General features: G+C 58.6%; 1 protein-coding gene across 1 annotated transcript in view; it reads left to right on the top strand.

Annotated features, from left to right (window-relative positions):
• The first annotated feature begins 292 nt into the window (after positions 1–292).
• The window catches only part of CACNG2 (calcium voltage-gated channel auxiliary subunit gamma 2), a 101,903-nt gene continuing 77,525 nt past the window's right edge, over positions 293–24,670 (top strand). Inside the window, exon 1 of the mRNA XM_070052882.1 lies at positions 293–1,550. Coding sequence (XP_069908983.1) covers positions 1,340–1,550 — 211 coding nt within the window. The 5' untranslated portion in view covers positions 293–1,339. The remainder of the gene's footprint in view (positions 1,551–24,670) is intronic.

The following is a 24,670-nucleotide window of genomic DNA, read 5'->3' as shown; positions in this document are numbered from 1 at the left end:
GACGGGGTCTGTAATTACCCACACAGCTCATTTTCGGCTTGCAGGCTGCCCAACGGCTGGGTGAAGTTTGGTGCCCGTCTGATTGTGGTGGGAGGGTGGTGTTTGGAGCTCTGGGCACGTAGAGATGGAACGAGAAGGAGGCTGAGCTGGGAGGGTGGGAGGGGAGAGGGTGCGAGCGAGGGAGCCAGCGCGCTCCAGCGACGCCCTCCTTTAGCCCCGGCAGCCCGGCCGAGCGCTCCCGGCAGGGGCTGGCGGCGCAGCGAGCCCCGGCGAGGCCGCCCCCAGGGAGGGAGCCCCGCGGCCCGCGCGCCCCTCCCGGCGGGCCGGCCCCGAGCGCCGAGCGCCGAGCGCGGCGGGCGCGGCGGGCGCGGCGCGCGGAGCTGTCCAGTTCAGCACCGCCCGGCGATGCAGTAGGTGGGAGCCTCGGCGGGGCCGCGCGGAGCTGGGGGGGCGGCGGCCCATCCTGCAGCAACACGCCGGCTCCCTCGCTTGCGGGCGCTTTGCAGATAGGGGGAGGGAAGCCCGCCTCGGTGCTCCGGGAGAAACCCCCTCCCTCCCCCACTTCGCCGACTCTTCCCCCGCCGCCGCCGCCGCCGCCGCCGCCGCCGACAACAATACCCGCCACCGCGGCCGCGCCTGCCCGCCCCGCCGCCGCCGCCGCCGCCGCCGCCGCCGGGGCCGAGCCATGGAAGGCGAGACCCCCGCACCTGCGCCGCTGAGACCCAGGGCTCGCGGAATACCGGGGAGTCTGGTCTGAAGCGGAGGCGCCCGAGACCCCCCAAGGAGGAGAACTGGCGAAGCCCAGGATTTTCATGGCGCAGGCCGCAGAGCCGGGAACGAAGAGGAAAGGTTCCACCGCAGCTCGCACGGTCTCTAACTCTCTAGGTCCCGACCATGGGAGATGGCGTTGACGATTGCACCCTTCCGTGGCTCATGGTGGAAGCCATCTCCAAATTAGCTATCACATATGGAAACTGGAGACCAGAATTTTAGGAAAAGAGATTAAGGCATCTCACTTTGGGGGGGGTGGGGGGTGTCTTTTTATTTTTATTTTTTCCTTTTTTTAAAAAAAATCAGTGCAACTGGAACAGTTTCTGATCTCAAAAGGCAAGCCTCTTCCGTGTGATCTTTATAATTTACACTCTTCGTGAGCTTTCTTACCGCCCTTTTTTTTATATCTCTCCGTATTCTCTACTCACACATATATCCGTTATATTAGTAGTGGAATTATCTTTATTGGTTTTTTTTTTTTTTTTTTTTTTTTGCTTTAGTCCTGGCACCCTCGCACACACTCTCCCGAGAACCAGAAGTCGGTTGGGTGTTTATATAATGAAGAATTATGGGGCTGTTTGATCGAGGTGTTCAGATGCTTTTAACCACGGTTGGTGCTTTCGCTGCCTTCAGCCTGATGACCATAGCCGTGGGGACCGACTATTGGCTCTACTCCAGAGGGGTTTGCAAGACAAAAAGTGTCAGTGAGAATGAAACCAGCAAAAAGAACGAGGAAGTGATGACCCATTCTGGACTGTGGAGGACCTGCTGCCTGGAAGGTATTTGCTTCTCCACCCCTCCCCCTCTCCACCCGCCCCTCCCCGCCGCACTCCCCCCACCCCAAGAGTCCCCTTCACCTTCCACCATTTTCCTACTTCACTCCCTCCACCACACATCAGGGTTGGCTGGGGTACTTTCAGAGCGGAGAAAGATCAATAAGCAAAGACCGTACTCTGCTCCCTCGCCTCCACCACCCGTCTCCCCCTGCACCCTCCTCACTGGCATCACCTGTGAAATGATGACAACAACGAGAGGTGGTCTTTAGGAGTCCGGTGGGCTCTACCGGCTTTGGAATCATTAGGATTTGCCCTCTGATTTGGGAGGAGAGAAAGAACCGCTTCTCTCAGCGCTGTTCCCCTTTCCCACTGAAGAACCGGAAAAGACTCCCTTTTCCCCTTCTCCACCCCTGACTCTCCAAAAGTCCCAGACACATTAAAAAAAAATCTCCTTTTTATTAAAAGAAAAAAATCTGTTGTTTCTAAAGAACGTTTTGCTTGCTAAATCCTAATGATTCCAGGGTTTCCAGAGCATTTCGTAATGTCTGTGAGCCACACGTACCGCGCGAGGCGGCTGGCTGCGTGTGTGTCTGTGTGTGCTTTAGCGTTTACGAAGTCTAAAAATACATGCGTCTCTCACAGGAAACAAGCCCAAGTTCTAATACACAGCAATGAACTTGCGGGTCAGGCTGGGAACCAATGCGCGTGCACACAGAATGACATGTCTGTTAAGCCGAGGCGAGAGGAATGAGCCCTGCAGCCGGCTTCAGATTCCGACATTGTGCGGGCAGGGAGGGAGGGAAGCGAGGGCACGGGGAGGTGGGGGGGGGGGCATTGGGGCGCAGTGGGGTGGGGATGGCAGGTGTTTGCCTTGATCTTGCGGGGTTGTTGAGCCGTGTGCGCGTGCTGCAGGCAAAGAGGCCCTCACGGTGTAGGCTGGGGGATCAGGGGCTGGACGGAGGCATGTGCTTTTGGGACACATTAATGAGCGCAGGAGAAAAAAAAAAAAAAAAAAACTCCTGCAGGTCATACAACCTGCATTCGGCAATGGACTTTAATGGGGGGGGGGCGCTGCGTCTGGCCGGCTCCGCGCGTCTGTGTGTCCAAGCTGCGGCCGTCCACAGATAGCTGTGCTGTTTCTGTGTGGCAGGCAGGAAAGGCTGGTGTGCTTGGTACCTGATGTGAACCAATCCTGGAGGCCGTTTGAGGCAGTGTTGGGAAGCAGGGACTACAGGATTGTTTGTTAAGCTCAACATGGGATGGTGATGCAGGGAGTTGAAGCCAAGAGGTGGGGGAGAAGGGAGGGAAAGGGACGGGAGAGGGAGAAACTGATGGAGCCTCTGGGGTCTGAGCTGAACTGAGCCAAAGCTGCTCTGGGGGGGGAGGAATGGAAAGGTCTGGAGGGGAGCTCACGTTCAGGCCCCCTCCCACCGGTCTTGGTGCAAACGGTTGAGTGATGGCTGAACATGTTTTGAATAGCTAAGTGACTTCATTGAGCGATGGTCTGTTTGACGCATACTGCATTTGGTGCCCTCTCTCCATCCAAGCCGCTGCCTTTAACACATTCTGCAGAGGAGCTCCGTGCCGAATGCTGGATGCCCGTCCCTGGCCAGGGAATCGATACCAGGAAATTAATGGGGACTGTTTAGAACACACGCACGCATACCCCCACCTTTGAAAAATGAAAAGCCTTTCTCTCAGACAGCTCGTCGTTAGCGGTGAAAAGACTTCCATTTAATTAAACATTTATGACAGACTTTTATTCCGAAAGAGAAGGAAGGCAGAATGAATGAGGACTGCTTTAGGAAAATGATCAGAGTAGCAATTTGCCTTCCGTGGCGTCTACTCGAGGGACAGAGACAGCCAGCCGAGACAGGGAGCAAAGACACGAGCTGGCTTTAGGGGGAACACACCCAGGAATGGGTGGGTTGCTCTCCGTTGTACTTTCTCGGCCAGGGTTTTTTTCTGATTCCCAGAAGGCAGGGGGACTTCAAAGACTTAAGTGTCTGTCATTAAGATCCCATCTGTATGGTGTCCATGTCCCCAGATCCGCAGCCCACCCCAGTAACTTTCTCTGCAGGCTGCACACCCTCTGTGCCCCTGGAACATCTATGCCTGGATAGAACTGCGGCGCATCCCACGGCCTGTGGGCTGCACACAGGCACCTGCCTCCCGGTGATAACGGGAGGCTCGGGCTGTCTTCAGGTGGAGGGACGGTTGGTCTCTCTCCACTTGTACTGGAGGCCTTTGCAGGAAGGAGCCTGGGGGCACCCAGCCTTTAATTCCCAAAGCCTCTTTTGAGATGGGGCATCGCAGGCCTGGGACTGGCCTTGGCCATGCAGATGCTTTGATGGTTTTAAGGCTTCTTCTTTGCAAAGGAGGCACTGTGGTTTCCCGAGATTGTCAGCTCACTTCTTTCTGGAAGTCAGCATCGCCAGTTCTTGGGGGGCTGTTGCCGGGCTGCCTTTCTCTGAGCACCCCGAGTGGGGGCAGCGTTCATGATTGGAAGTCCGATTCTCCCTGCTGCAGGCTGCCCCAGCCTCTGCTGCTTGGGAGAAACCGGACTTTGGAAAAAAGACCCCAGCCGTCTCCTCTTTATCTGTGTTTCCTGCCCACACCGGAGAAGTTGTGGACCGGTCTCGCAGCTCCTCTCCGATCTGCTGCTAAGGCTTCCAGACACAGAGCAGCCCCGGCCTCCTCCCATCGCTCACTCCCTGGCTTGCGCTAGGGCTGAAAAAGGCATCTGAGATAATTCTTCTCATTCACCCGCTTAGGAACACAGGAACTGCTGCTTTTGAAATGAATGAGTTTGCCCAAGACTGAGAAAGGACGTGGCCACCTGTTAGGGACAGACACAGGGGCACAGGGAGAGGGATCCAAAAAAAGAAAGACAGAAACCCACAGCCCTTCTTTTATCCCCATGCAGAGAAAATAAAAGCTTTGGCGTGTGCTGTCTCCAGCAGGCGCGTGTCCTCAGGGGCATCTGAGGAGCGGGGTGGCGGGTGCGGGCTGCACGTGCACACAGGTAGGTGGCGAGTGATTGGAGGAGCTCTTGAACTCGTCAAGGAAGCTGCATTGAGAATCTCGGGCTGCAGAGATGAATTGGCCCTTTCAGGGAGGGGTTCAGTCAAACCTGCAGCAGGGCGCTAACACAGCTCGTCCCCAGCGCAGCGGCAGCTCGTGCTGGGGATATTAACCTCTGTGGTCACCCCAAGGAAGCGGCGTCCCCAGGGGCAGGGAGAAATTCTCTCTTGGTTGGCTCACTCTGCACCTCCCTTCCCTCTGCCCAGGCCCCATGCCTGCCCCAAAGGATTCCCCGCGCTGCAGAGGCCGGGCCAGCAGCTGCTACAGTGTGGTCTGCAGGAGAAAGGAGCCCTGTTGCCCTGCTGTGGGCAGAGCAGCTCTCTCTCTCTCTCTCTCTCTCTCTCTCTCTCTCTCTCTCTCCTGGCTGTTGGATTCCATCTGCTGAATTGTTCAGCTCCTTCTGCACCCGTGGCCCTCTTTGAGCAAGAAGTGTCTTAAGTGTCCTGAATTCTCTTGGCCAAGTTCATGACTGCACAGCCCTCATTGCGGGAGTGGAGGGAGTGTGCCGTGCTCTGCTGGGCCTCGGCTCTCGGGTTCCGTGGAAGGCAAAGGTGCATCTGGCTTTTTGCTTTTCTCACGCACCCTAGCCCATAGCATGGATGAACTGGGAGTGGAAGACAACGTCTTTCCCACAGCCTGTGCATTGCCCCATGATCCCCAGGGCAATTCGGCTTTTTGAAGGAACTTTGCAGACAGTAGGTGCATAAGCAAATATTTATCAGTGTGTTCATTCAGAAATTATTAAAATGACCTTAAAGGAAAGCAAACACCATAAAGACATGTGACAGGTAATTAGAGAGGGAGAGAGAGAGGAGAGAGAGAGCCGAGGGGTGAGGAGGTCAGGATGATTTGCTTGTTCTTCCTGGAACTTCTCTTTTTAAAAGAATAATAATGAGTCACGAATCTGTTATTATAAAAAGAATTCAAAAGGAGCCAGTCACTGGGTCTGCACAGCCCCTAATTGGCTACAGTGAAGGCAAATTAGTCAAGGAAAGGTAAATATATAGAGATGGAGATGGAGATGGATATAGAGATGGAGAGATAGAGAGAAAGAGAGAGAGGTCAGAAGACATGGCCTCTACAGGGAAGGAAACTACCCACTTGACTTTCCTTTCTCCTCTGCTGCTAACGTTTACTGGAGTCTGGTTCGATCCTGCCCTCCAGCACAGCAAGTGCTCTGGTGGGCTATACCTGCTGGCATCCCTTGAACCGTCTTTTTTTTCTTTCTTCCTTCCTTCCTTCTTTTCTTTTCCTTTCTTTTCCTTTCCTTTCCTTTCCTTTCCTTTCCTTTCCTTTCCTTTCCTTTCCTTTCCTTTCCTTTCCTTTCTTTTCTTTTCGCCTTTTTCGCAAACCTCCCGTCCAAGGTCCTGAGTTCTAGCTCAAGGTTCCCCACAGATCCAGGCCCTCAACTCCCTGACCTTAGCCACATTCCACCTATGCGCAGTTCACACGGCCCGCCCTGCCCGACTTCTGCTCAGCAGGTGAGCAGAATGGGGCACAAGGGACGGAAGCACCACACCAAGCGCACAGGGCAGCAAGGCACAGAACCCGATCTTGAACCCAGGCCCCTTGTGACTCCCTGAGCTGCGTGTCCCCCCCGGTCCAGACACCCTGAGAGCCCGCAGGGGCTGTGAGTAGACCTCAGCCCACCGAGGTCGCCACTCACCCCAGATACCAGGCTGCCTGCGCCCCACTGAGCAGCCCCAAGGAGCTCTGGCCTGAGCCTGTGCCTCTGGACGCTGAGTTCTGGCCCACCTGACTCAGCCAGCAGGCCACGCCCCCAGGCCACCAGGGCAAACCGCCCGCCCCTTTCAGGACAGTGAGTGCACCTGTGCACCAGGTGCTTGAGAAGAAGGGGGTGCCACCGTCCGGCCAGGCCCGCCAGGTGTCTCTTTCTTTTTGCTCTTTCATTTGGGAAGTGTCTTCAACCTAATAAAAAGCTTTGGTTTGATGTTGCCAAGCGTCTTCAGGAAATAGGAAACTCACAGCCACTGCAGCTCCCGGGATTTCGCAGATGAAGCTTTGTGCTGTGCTTGGAAGAATTTTGCAACCCCACAGACCCATACTCACGGCCTGCTTGGCCGTCTTAGGAGCTTGTGGTTTGGGGCCGGTGATTTGACCTCGCCAGGAGTCAGTTTCCTTGTAAGCAAAGGCAGTGTGACAGCCTCCTCACTGCCGGGCTGGCGTTCGGAGATTAAATGGATGGGCGTCCGTCCCCTTCTCTTCTCTGGCCACCGTCTTTGTAATCACCATGAGCAGTCTTCACTCCACAGCCCCAGACAGGGGACTTCAGTAAGTTCATGGAAACCAGAATTAAAAAATAAGTCAGGGGCACGCATCTGGCCACGGGGTTAAGATGCCGGTTAACACGCCTACTTCTCTGGGTTTGAATCCCGGCTCAGCTCCTACCTCCAGCTTCCTGCTAATGCCGAAGGTGGACCCAAGTCCTTGCATTCCTGCCACCTGCTGGGAGCCTAGATGGAGTCCCCGGCTCCTGGCTTCAGCCTGGCACTGTCCCAGCTGTTGCAAGCATTTGGGGAGTGAACCCAAGGATGAGACCTTTCTCTCTCCTCTCTCTCTCTCTCTCTCTCCCTCCCTTCTTCCCTCCCTCTTCCTCTCTGTCTCTCTACCTCTCCACGCATTCTTAAGAAATAAGTTTGGTTTGGCACAAAACCCATTTGGAGTCCGTGTGTAGTTGGTTGGTGAAGTTCGACTTCCGTCGCCGTGGTGAAGACCCCCCTGTGCGTGCCTCATGTCTTTGAGCCCTTGTACGGAGTCCATCCCATCCCCCCACACGTGGTCTCGGACTCCCATCCCCCCACACGGGGTCTCAGCCGCTTGTATCTGCTTGTGTCTGCTCCCCAGCCCTGGCCGCTCAGCTCCAGGAGGGCTGGGCCCACAGCAGTGGTGATGGCGCCAGGTGGGAACCTGCCCTGCTTGAGAAGTGGCCAAGGGACCTCTGCCCACAGCCATTGAGAAGTGGCGGTCCCTTGTTCTTGCCCAAGGATTGTCCTTTATACACAGTGAGCGGCAGTGGCATAAATGTCTTTTTTTTTTTTTTTTTTTGCACGTTCCAAAAAAAAAAAAAAAAAGTAAGAAGTTCAACACAAAGACACCTGAGACAGGAGGATGAAAGAGCTCAGAGAGAAGAATCCTGAGACCGGGTGGGAGTGAGGGTCTCCAGGCAGCGCCACGCCCCGAGGCCCCGGGGAGAGCTCCCTGTGACTGCGCCCTTTCGGGCGGGGGTGGGGAAGACGATGCATATCCAGACTGATAGCGCAGCCGCAGCCGCTGTTAAATGCATCCAAACCCGGCGGCTCCTCTCAGCCTCACGAGTATGAGAATGCTTCTGAAAATGCGTGGAGAATGGAGTTAACAGGACCAACGAGGGGTCTTCAAAACACCCATGGAGGCGCAAAGTACAAAAACCCACGGATTTCACCTGGGGAGCCCCAGTGTAGACTCGTCCTTCAATCCCAGTTCCCGTGGACTTCTGGGAGAGGCCTCGCCAGCCGTGTGAGCTTCCGGGTTAGCTGCAGCGGGGGGAGGACACGGTCAGAGAGGGGAGGACACGGTCGGAGGCAGCGTTCTTCAGGGTCAGCAACCTCAGGCTCCACAGAGCCTAGCAGGAGAGATTCGATTCACAGCCTCTCTCTCTCTCTCTCTCTCTCTCTCTCTCTCCCTCTCTCCCTCTCTCCCTCTCTCTCTCTCACACACACACACAGCCAGAGCTACTATAATATGTACTAATCGAGGGATGTCCCACCCAAGTCTGAATTCCTGATCTTGGGATTATGTCTAATCAGGGAAGGCTTCCCTGAGGAGGCAAGAAGGGAATGAGAATCTGCAGGATGCGTAGGAGTAACAGGCAGAGAAGGAGCAAGCCAGGGAGGAAGACAAGTGGCTGGAGAAGGCTGGGGGGGGGGGCGGTGCCAGAAAAGCGAGCTGGATGGAGGGGGTGGAGCTACTGGCTGGCGTGGGCGGGGACAGGGATAGTCCAGTCCAGGAGTTTTGCTCCTTGCCTTCTGGCTGTCAGCTGTGTGACCTTGGGCTACCGAATCCTGCGTCTGTGCCTCGGGCGTGCCATCTGCTGACTGTGAGCGCCCTTGCTTGCCTCCTTGGCGCTTGTGGGGGGTCCCGGAGGCTTCACAACTCCCCCTGACTGTGCAGAGAGCGCAGGAACTAAATGCCACCGAATTCCAATCCACCAGCTAAATGCAGAAAAGCACGAGTGGAGGTGGGTGCCAATCCTGTGGGAAGCAGCAGGCAGTGGCCCCCACCCCTGCCTCCAGGCCCCTCCAGAGGGGTCCCAGCGGGGGGTCCTAAAGCCCCAGATCTCACAAAAGGGCTCCCTCTGATCCAGGACATCAGAGGCAGCCCCAGAGCCTGCAATCCCCACCTGCCAATTCAGAGATTTCCGGTGCCTTCCACAACCTGGTGGGATCACGCAGGATTGGGGCTGGAATTTGAATGAGGCTCAGTTACAACCGTGAGGCTCTGGGGAACTAGGAATGAGAGGCGAGCGATGCTAAACTCGGCTCCCAGTGGCAGGAAATACCCATCGGCCGCTGTGGGGGCGGCCAGGACCCCCGAGGGCCACCCCAGCGCCTGCTTCTGGCCCTGGGATACACATCGGGCTCCATCCTCCGGTTCTAAGATACCGCCAACCGTGAAAGGAATGAACTGTCCCCAAAAACAGCCTTCGGTGTGGGTGCAGGAGACAAACTTGATGTTCCACATTAATTGTAAGATACACTCTGATCTCAAAAGCCTTGAACCTTGAGATAGGTGCCCTGGAACAGGAGGGTGGAGAGCTCTCTTGCTGAGCGGAACACAGGTGGGCAGGGCCCCAGGGATTTCTCCAGATGCAGCTGATGCCTGGCCCCTGGCTCAGGAAGCAGCAGGGGGCCTGAGAATGTACTCTGCCAGCAACTTTGTTGCCAAGGAAAAGTGGGGGGGGAGTCATTGGCCAGGTCCCAGGTGTGAGTCGCAGAGGGAGTTAAGAGGCTCAAGTTCTGCCCTGGAGGAACCCAGTCTGGTAGAGAAGCTGCTCCAGCCAACAGACGAGGATGACGGCACGGGGTGAAAGGCAGAGCAGGGGATTCTGGGAGCACAGAGACCAGGGACACGGGAGAGGCACAGGGTGGGTGAGCAAGCCCGGGAGAGGAAGAGTGCTCCAGAGGGAAGGAACGGCGGGACTCCCACGGTCCAGGGGGCTGGGAGGTGGAAGGCCCGGAGGCACGAGGGAGGCTGGGAGGCGGCAGAGGTGTCACACCCGCGGTACAGAAATGCCTCCCAAGCAGTTTGTCTTTGAGGATGACTCGAGGGATGGCCACAGCGGATGCACTGGGCACAGGTCGTGGCAACCAGAGACTTGGCTAAGCTAATCTCAGTAAGGGGAAAGCACTGGGGAGAAGGGGGAGACGGCAGGTGCCGCTCCATGGGGGCATCCAGATGCCCCCTTTTTGCCGTCCTAGGATGAGTGTCGTTGAACACAGGCAGTGTGCCAGGCCCTGCAGTTACACAAACAGAGAGTCTATGCCCAGCTGCCATGTTCTCCAGGGCCCTTTCCAAAGCCGCCCCCCACCCCGGGCCCTGGGCCTCTCTCTCACTTCCTTCTCTACCATTTGCTGTCCATCGATGGATTTTTTGAGCATTCCCTTGTTTTTGATCTGGGTGCCCCTGCGAGCCCGTCAGCCCCAGAGGGGCAGGGCCCAGGCCTGCCCAGCCGCCACAGGCTTCCAGAGCGGGGGCCTTGTGCATGGCACAGGGAGTTCACGGCAGCCACAGGTGGGCCGGAGGAAGAGAGAGACGCGGCCGGAGCCCGAGGGCTCGTGAGGCAGGCAGGCTTCCCGAGCAGGACTGCAGGCCTCCTCCTGGATGCCCCCTTCTCCCGGGCCTCGCCGGGGGACCAGCAGGTGTGGCCTCACCCCCTGCACCCGGAGGGCTTCCAGGAAGCCACGGTTGCCTGGCCCAGAGGCCCTGGCTGAGCAGCCCTGGGCTCACTCCAAGGAGCTGCCCCCGCCCACCTTGCCTCAATGCCATTCTCCCCTGGACTTCTCCGACCACGGGTAGCTTCCCAACCACTAATGATTTTTCCCTAAGGGGACCAATGCTCCTCCCTCGTCCTCCTCCATGGGATCTTGCAAAGCCCTTCTGCCATCCGTGGCTTTAGCACCAATAACGACGGCAGCAGTAATAATAACAGCCGGTCCCTCGTCGGGTGTTTGCTTTGTGCTCTGGGCTGTCTGGGATGCTTGCCGGAGGTCAGCTCACGTTCGGTCTTTTCACACTTCTGAGGGATCGTCTCCATGTTCTCCGTCTTCGCAGGCTCAGAGAAGGTCAGTAACTTGCCCAAAGTCACACAGCCAGGGGCAGAGCTCAAGTCTGCCCGGCCCAACAATCTGCAGATTGCAATCTCTTACTAGGCTAAATGTATCATCTGCAATTTCCGCCACCCCTTACCCCCCAAATCTGTATATCAGTTAATTTGAGAAGTTGGGGCAGGGCTGAGAGAGGTCGCTCTTTGAAATCCTGTGCACGAGGGAGTCCCCAGCATTTGGAAGCCTGGCTCAGGACAGGCTCCTCACCCGCCCAGGCGGAGTGGGGTGGAGTGGGGGGCTGCCAGCTCTGCCCGTTGCTTTGAAAACAGGCAGGCGCCTCGCGATGCAAAGACAGCCTTTGCTCCCCCCCCCACGTTGTGAACACACGGCCCCTCCCTGCCTCCTGCCTGGCACCCAGCTCTGTCTGTGGGTCTCAGCAGCACTGTCACCTCCTCCCCCCGCCCCCCGCATCTCTGCCACCCCACACCCTGCTGCCACCTGGGTGGGGTCCCTTCCCCCTCCCTTCCACAGCACCCATGCTCAGCTCCAGGCCATGCGGCCCCTCACCTGTTTCTGCGACAACACTTGCTAAGTCACTATTGTGTGTCTTGGACCACGTGAGGTTTAGACTTCGGCTGGAGACCCAGGTGTGGGAGCGGCGGCAGGGGAAGGGGTTAGCAATGACCGTGAACTTGGGCAGAGACCGCAGCATGAAGGGCCGGTTACACTGGGGTTGCTCAGTTCATGTCCGGGGAATCAGTGAAGGCAGAGAAAAAAGGACCCGGCCCGGAGTTTTGCAACTGAGATTACGATGCACATACACGCTCAGCTTTTCCCAGCATGCTCACCCTCGAAGTGCGCACCACATTGCAGCCAGGCCGGCAGCGCGTGTCGGCTCTGACACCGGCCCGCCCGAGTTCAGAGCTGATCTCGTCACTTCCCAGCTGTGTGACCTTGGCCGAGGAACCGCCGCCTCCTAGATGGGTTTCTCGCGTGTCAGACAGGGAACCTGCTTGCATCTCCCCCGGGAGCCGGCGGGGGTGGGGGGAGTTCAGAACGACGGGCAGCCTGCAGTGAGGGCTCGGAAAAGCCCAGGGGCACCTGTGCCCTGGCGTTGGGGACACTTCCCCCTATTGGCAGGTGCAAAGGGTCCTCTGCCAGGGAGCTGTGTTCGGGTGTAGGACTGGGAACTTTCTCATAAAAATTCACACTTTGGGCTTCGCTTGGGGGAAAAGAAATCTGAAGATTTTTGTAACCCTTGGGGACGGCCGGCAGAAGCCGGGCGGCAGATGTCTCTGTGCACTCCTGGGTCCCCACAGCTCCCGTGTGGCCTCCCAGGGCCTCTGTGCTCCGTGAGTGACCCTTACCTGGCCTGTGTAGGCGTCTGAGTTTGCAAGCCAGTGGCAAGTCCCAGCAGAGCCTTTGTCTTTTGACAGCTGACAGCGTAGCTAAGACAACACGGGCACAGGGCGGGCATCGCGCGGCTCCCGGCCACAGAGGAGCACAAGCCAGAGCACAAACAGCCCACCTTCCCGAGGCTCGGGTGCGAGGTTCGCCCCTGGCCGCTCCCTGTGCCGGAGCAGCCCGGCCAGCGCTGCTGACCTTGGCCCTGGCTCGGTGCCTCCAGGAAGTGCAGGCACCCCTGTGGCGCCCACCAGCCACGCGGTACACCTGCGCCTCCTGTGGTGAGGAATCGAGGGGAGGGGGCGCACGGGAGCACCTGGGGGTTCTCTCCGGCTGCTCTCTACCTCCGAAGACTTCACAGCCAGCAGGGAAATCTGAGGAGCTGCCCCAGTAGGGAAAAATGGCCCGGCAATTGCCCAAAAAGGCTTTGAGTTTTGCGACAGCGACAGGCCTGACCCAGTTCAGGAATCGTTGAATGTTAGGGTGAAGGTCCGGCTCCGCGCGCACTCAGAGGTCCCCGGAACGGGTCAGCTGCGGCAGAGCCGGCTGCCCCCTCTTCCCTGCACCCGGTTACACTGGGGTTGCTCTTCCCTGCCCCCCTCCCCCATTGTCTTTGCTTCATCGTATTTAGTTCCCTCCGAATCCGCTTGTTTGTCTACGGTGTCTGTTGGTTCCCTGCTAAGTTCTGTAAGACCAAGGTCCTCGCCTGCCTGGTTCACTGCCACAGCCCTAGAGCTGAGATCAGCACCTGCACACAGTAGGCGCTTAGTGAACACTTGTGGACAGCAGAAGATGCGGGAAGGAGATCAGGGCTAGAAGAGACGGGCAGCTGCTGGGCCACTGGCCGAGCGCTCAGAGCACCCATAGATGCGTGGGGAAGCGCGGAGAGGAGAGGTCAGGAAACAGACTCTGGAGGCAGTGCCCTCTGCAGTGGGTTCTGCAGGGTGCATAGGAGTTTACCAGGTGGAACAGGGGAGAAGGCCCAAGGCAGATGAGAGAAATGAAATGACCCACAAAGGGCGAGGTCAAGGACAAGCAGAGGCCTGGGAAGAGCAGCAGCTCCCGGGCTTGGACGTGGACACCGTCGCCGAGGGCCTTGGGCAGGGCTGGTGCTGGGTCGAGGTCCAGCTGGCATTTCCAGCTCCCAGGTGAGGCTGATGCCACAGCCCCTCGGACCCAAGGTTCTGGGCCGTGGTCAGCAGGCTCTGCAGGACGCGGATCCAAATCCCGCCCCGGGCCTCGCTGCCAGGCGCCGGGTAAACTCCAGCGCATGGATCCAGGTCGCGGTTTCGCACTCCCAGCCCTTCCTGGCCCTCCATCTCAGCTCATCTCCCACTGGGGCTGCGGGGGTGACCCGCGGCACGGTCTGCCCGAGGCCTGCTGTCTGGGCGTCTCCCCGCGCTGGCCCTGTCCTTCGGCCGTGGCGGCTGCACCCCTGCACAGGCCGCTCAGCACCCTGGACAGGGCTGCGACCGCGCTCCTCGCCTTACGCAGGGCGGCACCGCAGTGGTTCATCTGCTGCCCTGAGGGGCCTGTGGAGCGGCTCCAGTGAACTCAGACCGCTCACTTGCCGTCGCAGGGGTCAGACTTCCGAGATGGGTCTCACCGGGCCAGCGTCGGGCGTCGGCGGTCCTGTGCCCCCCGGGAGAGTCTTTGCTGCCTAGTCCAGCTCTCGGTGGCCGCGCAGGCTCCTGGGTCCGTGGCCCCTTCCTCCACTGACAGGGGCAGCAACACGGGCAGAGCCCCCCTTGTGAGTCTCCCATGCCTGCTGCCTACCTGAGGACCCTGGGGGCGGCCAAGACCCGTCCAGGTCATCCAGGTCACCTCCCCATCCCAAAGTCAGCCTTCTTCTCTGCTGTGCCACGGGGCACATTCTTGGGCGACAGCACCTGGGGTGTGGGCCCCTCCGGGAGGCCATCTTTCTGTCTCCCACATGCGGTGGGTGAGAACCTATGACTTTCACAGCTGGTACCAGAGAGGATACAGCAAATAACAGTAGCTTCAAGGAAACAAATCTGGAGGCTGGTGTGGAGGCCCCACAAAATGCTTAGCAACACAGGCTCCTACCAGCTGCCTGCTCCACAGCCCCCCACAGTGCAGCCATCAAACTCATATCCCATTATGGCTGCCAGAGTTCCAGCCACTGCCTTCGCATTCCATGCATAGAGGTGGAGGATGCCACTAAAAGACAAGGACAAAGGGCACCTGTCCAGGAAGGCTTCCTGGAAGATATCACACAGCACTTTTGCTTTTGTTTCATTGGCCGCAAGTTTGTCACAGATCATACAGTCTCTATAAAGAGTCTGGAAAACACTATAGTTAGTTATTCCAGAAAAAAACCAGAGGTTGTGTCGTGACGGGAGAGGGGAAGCTGCAAGGCAGCTGGCAGCGACTCCGCGAGCTCAGCTCCCAGTCCCTCGCCTTATTGAAGGGCTAGAGAGGGGCTGCAGCCAGAACCCACGCGCCCTCGTCCCAGGCGGCACCGCGCACAGAGCCGGGCACATGGTGGCAGCTCCCAGGCACGCTGCAGACTGAGGGGCGCCTGGCCTTGCATCTGCCCCCGCCCCGCCCTCTCCCCACCTCCAGGAGGCCCAGCTGTTGGCCCCTCACTTGTGGCTTGCGTCTCCGCTTAGCTCCTTGGGTGAGCGTCGCGCTCGGTCTGCGTCCCACAGAGCCCTCAGCTCCGAGGGTCCTCCCGCGGACCAGGCAGAGAGAGGCTTGCGGGCGCGCCGACAAGTGGGGCTGCTTCCCTCTCCCCGGTGTCTAGATGAGGCTCTGCACGGAGGCGGGTTCCGCAGCGTGGCTTTGGCACGGGAAGGGCTGACCAAAGCCAAAGCTGGTGCCGACCTTCCGCTCTGCCCTCGGGCTCCGGCCGCCCCCCCATGACGGTGCAGACGGGCACGAGAGTCTCCCCGCTTCCTGTCTCTGTCTCCCACCCGGACGGGAAGGCCCTCGGCCGCTGTGCCCCCCACCTGCCACGGCGCCGGCGCAGGGTGGGTGCTGGGTTGCTGAACGGAGGATTGGCCGATTATTTGGAGTGAAATTGCAGAGGCGCGCGATAGGCCCTCAGGAAAGAAAGATGAGCACAGGAGGGAAGATGGCCGGGCTCAGGGCCGTCCCCGTAGCAGGGGGGCCCTGGGGCCCAGAGGGCCTGCGGCAGTGGGTCAGGGCGGGACAGGGGGCAGCAGAATCCGGGGAGAGGCCTGCCCCCTCTCCAGGCAGGAAGAGACAGCCCTGCCTCCACCCCGACACCCAGCCCCGGGAGAGATGAGAGGGCCAAGGGGAAGCCCGCAAGCCGCGAAGCCTGCGGCCAGGGCTCGGGCTGAAATCCCAGGCCAGGGCCAGGAACCGCAGCAGCCGGGGCCGATGGATTTTCCCTAGAACCCGGCCGCTTCCTGCCCTAGTTTCTTCCCGGATTGATTGGGCGGCGCGATCCAGCAGGAGCCTCAGATAGGCCTGGGTGGGGCTCTTGCCTGATCCTGGTCCCGCCCCCCACCCCCCAGGCAAGCTGGAGCGCCGTGCGCCCGTGGGTCCTGGGGCTCTGCGTGGGTGACTTGTGCCACACCCAGACACTGCCCTCCCCCACTGTTAACCCAGCTCCTCACTTGAAGGAGCCCCCTCCCCCCCTCCCCGGCGTGAACTTGGTGCAGAGCGGCCGCCTCCAAGGGGTCTCAGGTTTACATTCTTAACCCACATTTACCGCAGTCAGCCTGAAGCTGCTGGAATGTTCCTTCCACCACCCCGAGTCTTCCCGGGGCACCCCGGCGGCCCACTCCCCACCGGGCCAACACATCCGCCTGGCCAGCAAACCATCAACTGGGTTGGAGAGAGCTGGGAGAGGCCCCGCCTCCCTGTCACTCATCAGCCTTGTGCTGTAGGCGCCCAAGGGGACAGCGGGTCAGGAAGTGACAAGGCCAGGGTCGAGCCGCAGGGACCACCGGGGTCTCCCGGAGCCTCTTGTGGGCAGTAGCAGCAGTCGGCCCTTGGTGCAGAGGACGGTGGTGTGGATGACATCCCAGGGACAGGGAGGGCAGACAGCCCACCTGCCGCTGTGTGCGGGAGGATTGTCCACGTGGTTTCCCCAGGGGCGGGGCCAACAGGGAGGCCCCTCACCCAAGACTACACGAGAGTGGGAGGAATCAGCCTTTCTCACCATCACCGGAGCAGCAGGGATCTTGCCCAGCCCGGGGTTTTTCCACCGGAGCAGGGGGCGCCCCTGGAGTCAGGAGGCACCGTGGGGCCTTGGCGCGTCCTTGGATAAAGCGGCATCGCGTTCACACCCAACTCAACGCCCCTCGTCCTGTATACACGTGATCGCCCGTAGATTACGCACAACACCCGAGACAAAGTCTGCACAGGCCAGGAACTGTTGCCCTGCGCCACTGAGGGAACTGTGACAAAATCGATACCTGTGCACGAGCAGGCCAGGTGCTAACAACTTTTCCCAACGCTTTTGATCCACGGCCCCACTGAATGTGTGGATGCAGAACCCACGGAGAGGCGGGGACTCTGCACTTGCTTGGAAGAAGCTGGGAGACCTCCCAGCCGTGACTGTGCCCTGGGGGGCAGGAGGACAAAGGCCACTCTGTCCTAACAGCAAAGATTCTGTGTTATGATAAGGAGCGGCAGGGCCAGCGGTCCCCTCTGGGCCGGATAGACACGGCTGCTTCCTCCCCTTCTCTCTAAGTCTGACGCAACCTCTTAGATTCATGGGCTTCCTCCACTCCCCCCACCACCCCCACCCATACAGTAAGCGCTGAACTTGAACTTGAAGTGGTGAACTTCACCCCGATGGTGTTTGCGCTCTGAAGATCCAGCACTGTCTTGTTAGACCCTCGCCCGCTGCGAAGAGGCAGGGCCGCTTCCTGCACAGCTGAGTGCGTCAACACATTATGAAAGCCCTAAACTAATTTCTGAGCGTTAACGTGGGGGCCTGGGGACTAACCCCGGAGCGTCCCGTGTCGGCAGCTGTGAGAGGCCAGGATGCCCCTGAGGAGGAGCGGGGAGCCGGTGTGCCTCCTCCCAGAGGGCCCCGAGCAGCCACGGGTTCGTTGGCCCCCAGAGCTCCCTGCAGGACGGCGGGCGTGGGGGAAGTAAGCGGTCTCGCAATGAAGTTGATGGGATTTTAATAGCCAGACAGATGGCCCGAGAAAAAAAAAAGAGAAGATTCTTTTTTTTTTTTTAAATGAGGGAAAAGACTTCCATAGCTTCCCTTCTATTAAAAACGAAGTGAGAGTTGCCACGCCAGGAGGATTTATCAGCATTATTAGTATTGTCAGCGTGGACGTCTTCTTTTTAATAACTGAGTGATGGGGCCTCCGTGATCAATCAGGGCCCTACTCCCGAGCAAATGGGGGCTGGAGCTGTCCACTGGCTTTCGATGCGATTGTTATCTGGACTCCGCTTGATTTCACAATTTAACGATTATCCTAAGTAATTGCGTTGTTGTTCTCATTCACGCCGTCAAACGTGCTGGGGGGCCCACCGTCTTAAGAACTTAAGGTTCCATGGAACCCACCCCAGCGGTGCTCAGAACCCTGGGGGAGGAGGACACACCAGGGAGAAGCTCAGGAAGAAAGAGCAGACAGAGAGGGAAAGAAGAGAAGGGGGAAGCGAGCCAGCGCTGCCTGACCCCGGCGACAGCCTTGCAAAACTTCCATTTTGCAGACGAGGAAACTGGGGGGCTGACATGAAGTAGCTCGCCCAGAGCCGGCGGCCGGCAGGGACAGAGCTGGGAGTCGACGTCAGGGTCAGAGCGAGCCCTCACTTCCGTGTGGGGCGGCCAGCCCTGTACCTTCTCCTCCAAGGGCCAGCCCAGCCTTGGGGACTGTCCTCGTCCGTCCCCCAGCCCTCTTGTGGTTTGGCGAAGGGCAGCCGCTTCACCCAAAACCCTGCCCCCAGGTCTGCCTCTGTCGCTTGTCCCTCATCCGATCATCAGGTTCTCCTGACTGAGCCCTGGGCTTGATGGGCCCCAGGAGAGGAGGGGGTCGGGCCCCCGGAGCACGCAGTGAGCCCTGTCGGAGAGGACCACGCGTGCATAGGAGGGCCACAAACCTGGTCCACCCTGCGGAATCCAAACGTGGTCAACCTCGCGGCGGCATCGGTGGCACCAATTTGGACCTCAGAAGAGGTTTTAGCTGCCCGTGGGACTGTGGATTTCATTCTCTCCTGCAGGGAGCTAAGACTCTAATTGAATTCTGAGCGCATTTGCTGGGTGCTGACAAGGTGCACATCACCCGCCCCCCGAAGCACTGGGTGCCGACCCAAGATTGGCTTCCCTGCCTCTCCCTGTCTAAGAACTGTGGACTCTGAATAAAGAGATGTCTGTCCTCCCCCAGAGAGGGACGACCACTCGGCTGCTGTTCCTCACGCTGTTTCCAGACAGAGCGCTCTCCGCTCTCTGGTCCGCCCTGGGCGTTTGGAAGCGTTCTCCCCATTCAGCTTGCATTGATTTTCTTTTTCTTTGCAAGGCAGAGAAAGAGAGACGGACAGCCGGCGCCGCGGCTCACTAGGCTAATCCTCCGCCTTGTGGGGCCAGCACCCCGGGTTCTAGTCCCGGTCAGGGCGCCGGAGTCTGTCCCGGTTGCCCCTCTTCCAGGCCAGCTCTCTGCTGTGGCCAGGGAGTGCAGTGGAGGATGGCCCAAGTGCTTGGGCCCTGCACCCCATGGGAGACCAGGAGAAGCACCTGGCTTCTGCCATCGGATCAGCGCGGTGCGCCGGCCGCAGCGCACCAACCGTGGCGGCCATTGGAGGGTGAACCAACGGCAAAGGAAGACCTTTCTTTCTGTCTCTCTCTCTCACTATCCACTCTGCCTGTCAAAAAAAAAAAAAAAAAAAAAAAAAAGAGAGAGAGAGAGAGAGACAGAGATCTTCCCACTGCGGAGCCAAGCAACAGGGAGAGGGGGCCAGGCCAAAAGCGGGGGTCCGGAACTCCACCCGGGCCTCCCAGGATGCGCACCTGCAGGAAGCTGGTGCCCAAACAGCATCTCCAGGGCTCCCTGAATCACTCAGCTGTGGAAGGGGCGTCCCAAGTGGTGACTCAAGCCACTGAGCCAACACGGCCCGCATCTGTAAGCTAAGGTGCTGCATCGGTTACTCTTAGCTCTGAGCACGTAACCAGCGAAAACGAGGGCAGGGGTTGAAGGAAAGACTGCAAGGGAAGAGCCAGAGGGACAGAGCCCCAGACGGGCAGAGACCAGAGCGGACGCTAGGCAGACAGGGCATGAGCGGCCAGCTTGCTCCTATAGAAAACTTTCAAATCCTGAAAGTGCAATAAAGTAGGAAATAACTTCTCTGCTTCTTAAAAAAGATTTGTGTATTTATCTGAAAGGCTGAGTTACAGAGAGGCAGAGAGAGAGAGAGGTCTTCCATCCGCTGGTTCACTCCCCAGATGGCCGCAATAGCCAGAGCAGCGCCGATCCGAAGCCAGGAGCCAGGAGCTTCTTCCAGGTCTCCCATGTGGGTGCAGGGGTCTAGGGACCTGGGCCAGCCTCTACTGCTATCCCAGTCACATTAGCAGGGAGCTGAATTGCAAGTAGAGCGGCCGGGACTCGAACCGATGCCCATATGGGTTGCTGGCACTGCAGACGGTGGCTTTACCCACTCGCCACGGCGCCAGCCCCTCTGCTTTTTATTCTCATTCTTCTTAAAGGATAAACATGTAGGTGAAGAAGGTGATAGCAGAGGAATTAAGCTGAGAGGAGGGGTCAGCCTTGGTGGAGGTGCGGTCCTCGTGATGGAGGGGGCGGGGACAGGACGGGCAGGTGGCAGCGGGGACTGGGGCGCGTGAGGTGGTGTTGGAAGATGCTGATCATTGTGAAGATGGCAGGAATTACCATAATAATCAGCATCTGGGACAATTCTTCACAGTTTCTAAAACCTTTAATTTGCATTACCTCATGGTAGAAGAAAGATTGGAGTTTTCAAAACAATAAGTATTTCTTTTTTAATCAGTATTTGAGATGCAGAGGGATAGAAAAGAGCTCCCATCTGCTGGGTCGCTTCCCAAATGGCCACTGACGGGCCGGGGTGGGGCCAGGGCCGAAGCTGGGAGCCAGGAATGCCATCCGGGTGTCCCACCGTGGAGGCGGCAACCCCAGTACTTGGGCCATCACCACGGCCTCCCGGGGTCTGCATGAGCAGGCAGCTGGAGTTGGGAGCTGGAGCCAGGAACGAAGCCTCCGATGGGGACACCGGGCCAAACACCTGCTCCCAAACAGCAGCTGCCTCAATCTGGCCCCAGCTGGAGTGTCCCCCGGCTCGGCCAAGTTAAGAGAGAAGGGCAGACTGTGGGGGAACCCTTCCTGCACCACCCGGAACCAGACGGTTGGGTAGGGAGGAAAGGGTACTTATGGCAACTATGGCCAAGCCCAGGCTAATTCCCCCGCCTGCCTCTGCGCCGCTCGTCCCCACCCCCAAGGTCACTCCGTCCTCATGACTGGTGCACTGAATGCCCTTGTCACCCAAAGCCTGGTTAGTAGCTTCACAGAATGCGTAAATGATTGGAGGCTGGCTCCTGGTGGATAAGTAAAAATCATTGCCGATCGTTGGAGCATATTTACTTTTTAATTAGGCACCAGCAGAGACGGGGGTGTCCCTGGGGAGCCATCTCTGATAACCTCTTAAGAAGCCCGACTGACATTGCCTGGGGGAGAGGGGGCGCGGGGCGGGAGGGGGCATCCCGTGGCCGTGGCTGTGGCCATGGCCTGGCCGCTGCCTCTGCTCCTTCCACATTTCCGTATGGAGGCCTTCAGGGCCTGCCTGTCAGTCTATCACCCTTCACTGAAACTGATCACACATCACTTTTTTTTTTTTTTAAGAAAACCCAAGTGCTGACAGATAGCTGCCAACAAAATGATTTCTTTAAAAATAACCTAATCGGGGAATATCAGATTAAGGTGTGGGCAGCTGTGCACCTTCCTCTGGCCATGGCCGGTGCCGCAGTAACTGCCTGCTCTGGGCTGTGCTGTGAGCTTTAATTGAGAATGTTGGCCGTGTCGGAGGGCCCCACACGGCAGCTATGACACAAGCCGCGCGTCCTTGGGCAGAGGCAGGGAGGTGAGCTCCAGGATCTGAGCAGGGTTGGAGAAGTGGGAGAATCAGGCCAAATTCCTGGGGCGGCGCCTGGGAGGCTGTGTCCTCCGTGGCTTTGAAGCGGGTGTTGGCGTGGCCGGACGAGGGGGACACAGCTCTGGCTGTAGTCCATCGTGGGGACACACACAGAGGGGCAGGGGGCGTGAGTGGCACGCATGCGGGTGGAAATGAGGCCAGAGCTAGTGTGGGAGCTGGCGGGGGGGGTGGGGGAGTGTGGCCGCATGTGCAGGGCGGGGCGGGGTGGGGATGGTGACAAATTGGGTCACGTCTTTGTGGAAATGATGAAAGAATTTGGGTCAGAACTGTGGGGGAGAAGGCTTGAGAATTGGGTCGAGTCTTTGGATAGAAGGGGGAACTGGGTCAAGTGTGAACAAGTTGGGGAAGAGGGAAGTAGAAGGTGACGGTCAGAGGGGACTGGCTCCCCGGGATCGGAGGGGGAGGGGCAAGGAGGAAGCAGTTTCGAACACCCGGGGGTTAAAGATAGAGCCTTGAGGTCTGGATGGTTTTCTCCCGAGTCCGCCCACTGGCGGCTTCCTCTCCCGTAACTCGAGGCTGAGAGCAGGCTCTTCCGCTCCTGCCTGGGACCACACGCCATACATCGCAGCCAAGACAGGCTGTCACTCACTTTGCAAGCCACCCCGCGCTGGCGTCTCAGGAGGTAGCAGCTCCAGGTTTCTGCGTAGCCTCTTTTTATCGGGAATAGACAGCCGGCGGGCAGAGGCCCTCCCTCTGGGGTCCAGCCCGTCCACGCGGCAGCACCGAGTCCCCCTCCTCCCCGGCCGTTGGCATCCTTGTATGACTCGGAGCTGCAAAATACATTTTGTAAATAAAAGCTGAGGCACCCGTTCATTCCAGCGGCTTCCAAGCTGGCTTGGTTCAAATTCGTGCAATCACGGAGCCGGCAAGCCACAACAACCCTCCAAATTACACTGCAGAGGAACGGTCTCTGGTTAATCACCCCCAGCTCCCATTGGCTACTGGGTCGAATGGAACTTATTCTCAAAGCAAAAGCAGACCGCGTGCAGCTCAGAAGTCCGTCTTTGCTGTGACACTCTGCAGAGAAATTCATGAAACCACAGAACTCGGTTACAATCGAGTGGCAGCACAGGGCCGGCACGGGCCACTGTATGTTCTTGGGAATTCCACCCCCCCCCCGTGGATGCCCGTGGTGGGTTAAGTGGGGTTTCGTTGAAACGCTCACCCATGACCTGGCAGCTCCTCTTGGGGGGACCTGTGCATGGAGCTACAATGACCCTGACCAGATCGGAGCTCGCTGGTTGAGTCTGAATTTTCGGTTGCCTCTGAGAATTCCCTTCTGTTGCCGTGAATCACGGTGAGTAAGGAGATGAGCGTGCAGTGGGCAGCTGTGGCCGTGGGCCCCCCACCCCCACCCGAGCCGTCCCCGGGAACGAGGCACACCTAGGCAGTACCGTGGGAGGTAAACCGCATCATTTCTTGTGCACCGGAAAAGGTTCTGGCTGCCCGGAGGAGACAGGAGCAGCTCCCCATGGTGTGGCTGATATCGAGGGGTATTCTGGAATGGGGGGCGGAGAGCTGCCTGATCAATGCGCTTGGAGCTTAAGTGATCTGCTCTGGTGTTTCCGGACTCTTATCATCTTTGTAGAAGGATCTCGCAGCTTCTGAATGCCTTCTCCAGGAGAAGAGAGAGAGAGGAGAGAGAGAGGGAGAGAGAGAGACTAAAAGGGACTCATTCCCTCTGCAATTCAAATCAAACCCTCATTTTCTCCGGCAGAGTTATTTTGAGTCATTCATTATTATTTTTCCTCTGAAGCGGAGGCTGTTTGATACTGCAAGACGGTTAGAACCAAAGAGAGCAGAGAGGGCCCTGAAGTAGTATTCTCACTGCAGTTTCAGATGTGTTTGGTGCTGGCAAAAGATTTCACACACACACGCACATGCACGCCCGCACACGCACACACACGCATGCACACACGTGCACACACACGCACACACATGTGCACACACATGCACACACGCACATGCACACACGTGCACACACACGCGCGCGCACACACACACGCCCTCCGAGAAGCAGCAGCTCCAGTAGGCAGTTCAGAGAAATGAGGGCCCAGGCGCTGGGGTGAGGGGAATCGCACGGCACAGGGGAGCAGGCAGCTGGGTGAGAGGCCCTGGCCTCCACTTCTGAGCGCCGTGACCTTGGCCAAGGCTCTCACCCTCTCCATCTCCTGCTCTGTAAGACCCAGCGTTTCCCTGGCCAGCCCCCGCTCCATGCAGCACCATGAGCTGGGCCTCACGCCACCCCCGTCAGAAGTGGGTGTGGCCTCGCTGCTCCGAGGCTTGTGCGTTTACTGAGCGGTTCCAGGACTCAGCGGGTGACCTTGGGCCAGCTGCGTGGCCTCTCTGAGCCTCGCATGCCTCATTTTGCAAAATGAGCGCAGTTGCGATTCAGATGAGCTCCTGAACTGGGCTAGCGCCCCGATCCAGACGAGAGTTCCACACAGGGAAGCGATTGGCACTGGCTCCAGGATTCAGATTTGGCAAAAAATATGTATGTATGTATGTATGTGTGCAAGCATGTATGTGTGCATGTATGTATAAAGTTCAGACGTGGCAAGGCTTCCAGAACGGGAGCCCTGAGAGGTCCAAGTGCAAGCTGCTGGTCTATGGTCCCAGCTCCAGGAAAGACAAGGTCCTGCGTGTCCATGAAAACTTCTGTCGTGGCAGCAAGCAGCCAAGAGACAGCACTGGGGGAGGTCACTCCCTGGGGGTTGGGGCCCTGGTGTCACCCAGCCCAGGCTCGTGGTAAGCACCACCACACACCAGCCCTGTGGGTGCACACACCCGAGCCAGCTCTCGGTGCCTCCCACAAATCGGGGGTGGCAGCCGCATGAACCTCGTCAGGTGCAGCTGGGGCAGTCACCGTGGAGCCCGGGGAGCAGCCCCTGCTGCCGCCTCCTGGCTCTTATTGGCGGCCGCCGTCACTGGTGGCAGGCAAAGGAAAGCAAAGCCAGCGCTCCTGATGGCCGCTCTTGCCCTCTCTCAAATATTTCCCCATGGAAGGTGAAAAGGGAAAGGAGCATCCCGTGGGGACAACCGGGGAACAGGTGGAAGGCGAGAAAGTGGGGGAGCCGTGGGCCAGGCCCTCTGGAGCTCCGACACTGCTCTCTCTGGCCCGGTGGCACTGGAGGCGTGGCCGAGCCCAGCCAGAGGGCCCCAGGGGCCTTGGATGGGGCCCGG

Source organism: Oryctolagus cuniculus, chromosome 11 (assembly GCF_964237555.1).
Source record: "Oryctolagus cuniculus chromosome 11, mOryCun1.1, whole genome shotgun sequence".
Classification (NCBI taxonomy): domain Eukaryota; kingdom Metazoa; phylum Chordata; class Mammalia; order Lagomorpha; family Leporidae; genus Oryctolagus; species Oryctolagus cuniculus.
The sequence above is the reverse complement of the archived record's forward strand: the minus strand, read 5'-3'. Positions and strand labels throughout refer to the sequence as shown.